Genomic DNA, 5,000 nt, shown 5'->3' with positions numbered 1-5,000 from the left:
TTTGTTTTCCAGTTATTGATATTAAAAGTTACTTTTACCTTCTTTAATTGTGTTAGGACCTTGCTATCTCTAGATACCTTGTGTTTGCAGAACCAGTCAGAATGGTGGGGAGTGATATGCAGTTCTGCCTTCGGTGGAACAACTTTGGCACAACCATGACAGCCGCACTCCACTCCCTTCATGAAGGGGGGGATTTTGTTGATGTCACATTGGCAGCTGATGGTGTGCAGCTGAAGGCCCATAAACTTGTCCTCTCAGCATGTAGTCCATATTTTCGAGATATTTTAAAGGTGTGTATAAACTATGCAGTTCAGTAGCTACTATTGATTCTATCATTGCCATTGTTAGCATTAATATTGTTTATTAATTTCTCTTGTTAACTTTAAGCTGATACTTGTCTTCAGGTGGTTGGCACTATTAAGCTTAAGCTATAGTAAGTAGCATTATAATACTTCATATAAACTGTTTTGTTGCAGAATAACCCATGTCAGCACCCAGTGATCATCTTACGGGATGTACCCATAGAAGATCTTGAAGCAGTATTAGCCTTCATGTATGAAGGTCAAGTTAATGTCTCTCAGACTCGGCTCCACACATTTATGAAACTTGCAGAGGCACTCCAGGTGCGCGGCTTGACAGACACACAGACAGCAAGAGCACGTGTTGAAAAGGTTTTTATCTTTTAATTTGTTTGTCTGATGCCATTAATTCTTAACACAGAAAAAGGGATTGGAGTTAGACTCTCCAAGACATTAATTTCTAATGCATAGGAGGATTGATAGATTAGTTGATTTTATTTTCTCATTAATATATATATATATATATATATATATATATATATATATATGAGAAACTATGATAATATTTTGTCAAAAGGTGCTCTTTGTTATCATGAGAATAACTTGTTGCCACTACACACAAAATTTGAGTCTCAGGAAAAGTGCAAGTAGCTTTGATGATGCCAAAGAAACTCTCCTGATGAGGCAGCCTTCTGTAACGTTTTTAGTCTCTCTCATTTATTAATTCATCAGTTTTCTCTCTTTCTCAAATTGACAGGCTCCCACTCTAAACTTGTTCTGCTTCACCTCAACTTCATCTGTAATATCACCGTTATTATCAGTAAAACAAATATTGCCCAAGAAATTCAGCTGATGTGAGAAAATATTAGTCAGGTCTACATCAGACACAATAACAATATCAGCATATCTTACTCTGATGTTGACAAGGCTTTCTGCATTTTCCTAGAATTCAATTTGGTTCTATGGCTGGCTGCAATTTAGCCTACACAGTGGGATTTCCCTGTGCCATAGCAAGCCACAACTTCAACCAGCCACAACTGTGCATAGTATTGGTGCTTGTTACCCAGCATTTGGGCTAGGTTTGCCAGTATGTGATACGACCTTATCCAGGTTAAGGGCAATTTCCATCCAAACTACCTATCGGATTAAGTTCAGTGTTGATTCTGAAATGATACAAAAGCATGGGTTCTGGCAAAATAAAAGTGGTACTGGCATTTCTGATTAACCTTTGATATATGCCAACTTTATCACATGAAATGAATAACTCAATAACTAAGGCACATATATGCTTTGTAGAACAAAATATGAATGGGAATTAATAATTCCCTCTGAATTATGCTGCTTAGGTGAAGCTATAAGTCCATGTTCTATTTTGACATATATATCTTTGTAAAGTTGTTGAATTTATTTCATAACCTGTTCAACAGTTGTAACATTGAAGACCATTCACACAGTCTCAGCATTAGTAGAAAAAAAAATCAGAACTTTAAAATTGGATCAGTTGCATTATAAAAGCTCAAAAAAATATATAGAATTTGGTTAGGTTTCTTTTATTTGTACTGTTATTATTTAGTCAACAATACTAATGTTTTACATGAAAAAGAAAGTTGAAAGCTTTGCAATCCAACTCATATTTTGGTTCTTACTAATAAAGATTAAATGTTCAAAGATCTAATCTGGAAAACCACAGTTTTGGAATTTTCAGGTACCATTACTAAATATGTGCAATAATTTTTTAATTTTATTGATATTTTAATGTCTCAGACATTTTTGTTGCGTGGCATAGTTTTCATGTATACTAATCTTGGTGCATTGTGAATGATTCAGCAGTACATGATGCAACTGAACTCACCAATAATTACAGTAATTCATTATGATAACAACCTTTTCATCTCAAACGATGGAACAGTAAGGACGGTATGCTTTTTGACACAAATGCACGCTAATGGAGGACAACGTGAAGTGTTTGGTTGAATGACATTGCTTTACTCTTATTTATTGTCATTCACACTTGGTTGTTTTACAGACATTGTAACACATGTCTAGACTGACACATTCATTATGCATTGTCACGTTTCACATAGATCCATATTCACAACCAAACATCGTAGATGAATTATTGAACCCAACAAGAAGGCAGGCAAAACAAATGGATTGATGAACTGTTGAAAGCCTCGATTTCACCCAATCCAGCAGACACACTTGACAACTACTCAGAATATTAGAAACAAACAAATCACAATCCTATAATCCAACAGCTCCCATGATTTTGAGAATATTAACCCAATGGCGACGGGTCACAGCTATCGCCGTCATAACAATACGCCCGATTTGAGGCGTGCGGCTGTCCGGAGCGGCACCGCGCCAAAACGCCCCGAGGCAATGATTCGGCTTGATGTACCGAATTCACGCGCTCAGAGTCGGCGCGCTGCCGCCGTTCGCCAGAGCGTAGAGTTTTTTTTAATTTTCTATACCCGACGCCATTGGGTAAAAAGAAGACGATGACAACGACAAATTTCTCACGTGTCTAGCCACAACTTTGAAAGAAATTATAAGGCATGAATACAAATGCTTGTACAGTGCCCATACAGAAAACGATGGCAGTACAGCTGCACCAGTACCTATACTGGAAGTCAAAACAGCCATAAACCAAATAAAATCAGGAAAATGCACACTAAAGTAGAAAAGGCAGTTGGGGAAGATAGAGACTATCCTGAAATGATCACACACCAATGACCTACAGAACTAAAAGACTAGCTAAAAGTCTTTCAGATGTAACTTCTGTTTAACCTAAAACCTGGAAACAAGCTAAGGTCCTTGTAATATCTTGTAAGAACTGCAAGCCTTCCAGCTTGTCTAGCCTCCCATGCAGAAACTTGTTTTTTCAGCTTTCTCTATGACAAATTTTGGTTGTGGGGATTTAAAGAGTACAGTTCTATATACTAGAAAATGCATATATATTTTCATATTTCAAATAAGAGTAAATATAAGTCGCAAAAGCTATCACAGTTACCCTTCACATTTGAATAGAACTACTGATAGATTGCCTGTGAATACGTAGATAAAATAGAAATTAAATAATTTCTTTTATCCTAGAAATGATAATATGGGTATTTAGATGTAATTATAATTACTTGTGGCAGAAGGTAACACTGATACATAATTGTAATAAGTGTGAAGAGTAATGTAGGAGGAAGAAAAGATTTAGGATTTGGCTGGGTGAAAGATGCCATTTAGCACCAGAATTACTACTTTTGCACTCCTTATGTTTAATTCACAAAAAGATAAAGGTTGGAACACAGGACTGCATCATTGGCTCCCGCAGAGGACCTAAAAGGGGAGTAAGGTTATTAGAGTGATGTCATGGGAGTGGCTGAAGAGAACTTACCTAACAGTATCAAATAATGTTAGAGACACTTTGTCTTATTCATAATGAAAAAAGTTGAAGGAAACATCTAGTCAGTTTTTGACAGGCTTGCAACAATCATGCCAAATAGGACCACACATTTTTTGCAATTAACCATAATCGTGGCAAATAGAACTTAGAGGTTAAAACCAGGAAAACCAAAAGATGATCTAGTAAGCTATGTTATGCAGTTTTTCCAAGTTATTAGAGTGAATCAATCTCACAAGATTGGCACCAAACCCATACCCAAGCACCACATACCACAAGAACAAGTTGGTTTCAGAGCAGGACAGAACACAATGGAAAAAATACAGCCACTCACTTCTTACATTGAAGCTAGGTATAAAAAGAAAGTAAAAAAAGTTAAATTTTCCTTGACCTCTCTGCAGCTTATGGCACTGTATGGTGTGACAGTCTAATGTTAACCTGCAAAATTCATTGCCTGCAGGAAAGAGTATCTCTCCAAAGTACTGATAGTCTTCTCCTATCTTTCACCATCTCTCAGGTGCATGGAAGGACCTATTATGCTCATTTGCTTATTTTTAGGCCATGTTCACATAAGGGATACTGCCTACAATATAAATATACATAAGTACATACCTTTTTCATCATTTTGCTCTAGCCACATCTTCTGACCTTCGGCATGTTCCTACTCCTTGTGTATTATCCCCCTTTGCTCCAGCCTTCCTTCCCCACACTAAATCCTCAACTTCCCAGTTTGCCCCAAGTACTACTGATGCAGAATACTCAAACTACTAATAATATTGCAATATGCAGGGCTTATTTTATAGCTTTAACTTTAATGTCACAGCAACTGTACATTTTTATTTTTTTTAATTATCATCATCATCATCATCTATCATCATGTATCATCCATTATTATCATCATCTTTGTTATGAATGATAATAATAATAATAATAATATGATATTGCATCCATATTGCATTCATGTTTGACCTCAAAACTACATTCCTTACACCTCTCACAATACTAAAGACTAATATGGAGTCACTTATTTACAACCTTGATATACCTTTAATAAAAAGTATAGAGACCTCCAAATCTAGTAAAACAGTCAATTCATGGCTAAATAAAACAGTCTGTTAGTTTTATAGATATATAACTGCAACATCAGTTAGGCCAGGATATGAGTGGAGAACTGACATCGCGCACTGCATCTTCAGAGTAGCAAACAATCATAAACAAATAATGCCTCTTGTGATCCAGATTAATTTGAAACTACTTTCACAGTTACCTTTATCAAATACTGTAACTAGGTTAAGGAAATAAGAATA

The 5,000-nt window shown here is 36.1% G+C and overlaps 1 protein-coding gene across 4 annotated transcripts in view; it reads left to right on the top strand.

Annotated features, from left to right (window-relative positions):
* The window catches only part of LOC125029667 (protein tramtrack, alpha isoform-like), a 34,957-nt gene that overhangs the window by 11,790 nt on the left and 18,167 nt on the right, over positions 1 to 5,000 (top strand). For all 4 annotated transcript variants that reach the window (XM_047619700.1, XM_047619701.1, XM_047619703.1 and 1 more), the window contains exons 2-3: positions 91 to 290; positions 477 to 671. In XM_047619700.1, coding sequence (XP_047475656.1) covers positions 102 to 290; positions 477 to 671 — 384 coding nt within the window. In that variant the 5' untranslated portion in view covers positions 91 to 101. The remainder of the gene's footprint in view (positions 1 to 90; positions 291 to 476; positions 672 to 5,000) is intronic.

The sequence above is a fragment of the Penaeus chinensis genome, chromosome 10, assembly GCF_019202785.1.
Source record: "Penaeus chinensis breed Huanghai No. 1 chromosome 10, ASM1920278v2, whole genome shotgun sequence".
Classification (NCBI taxonomy): Eukaryota; Metazoa; Arthropoda; class Malacostraca; order Decapoda; family Penaeidae; genus Penaeus; species Penaeus chinensis.
This window is presented reverse-complemented; position numbering and strand designations above follow the sequence as displayed.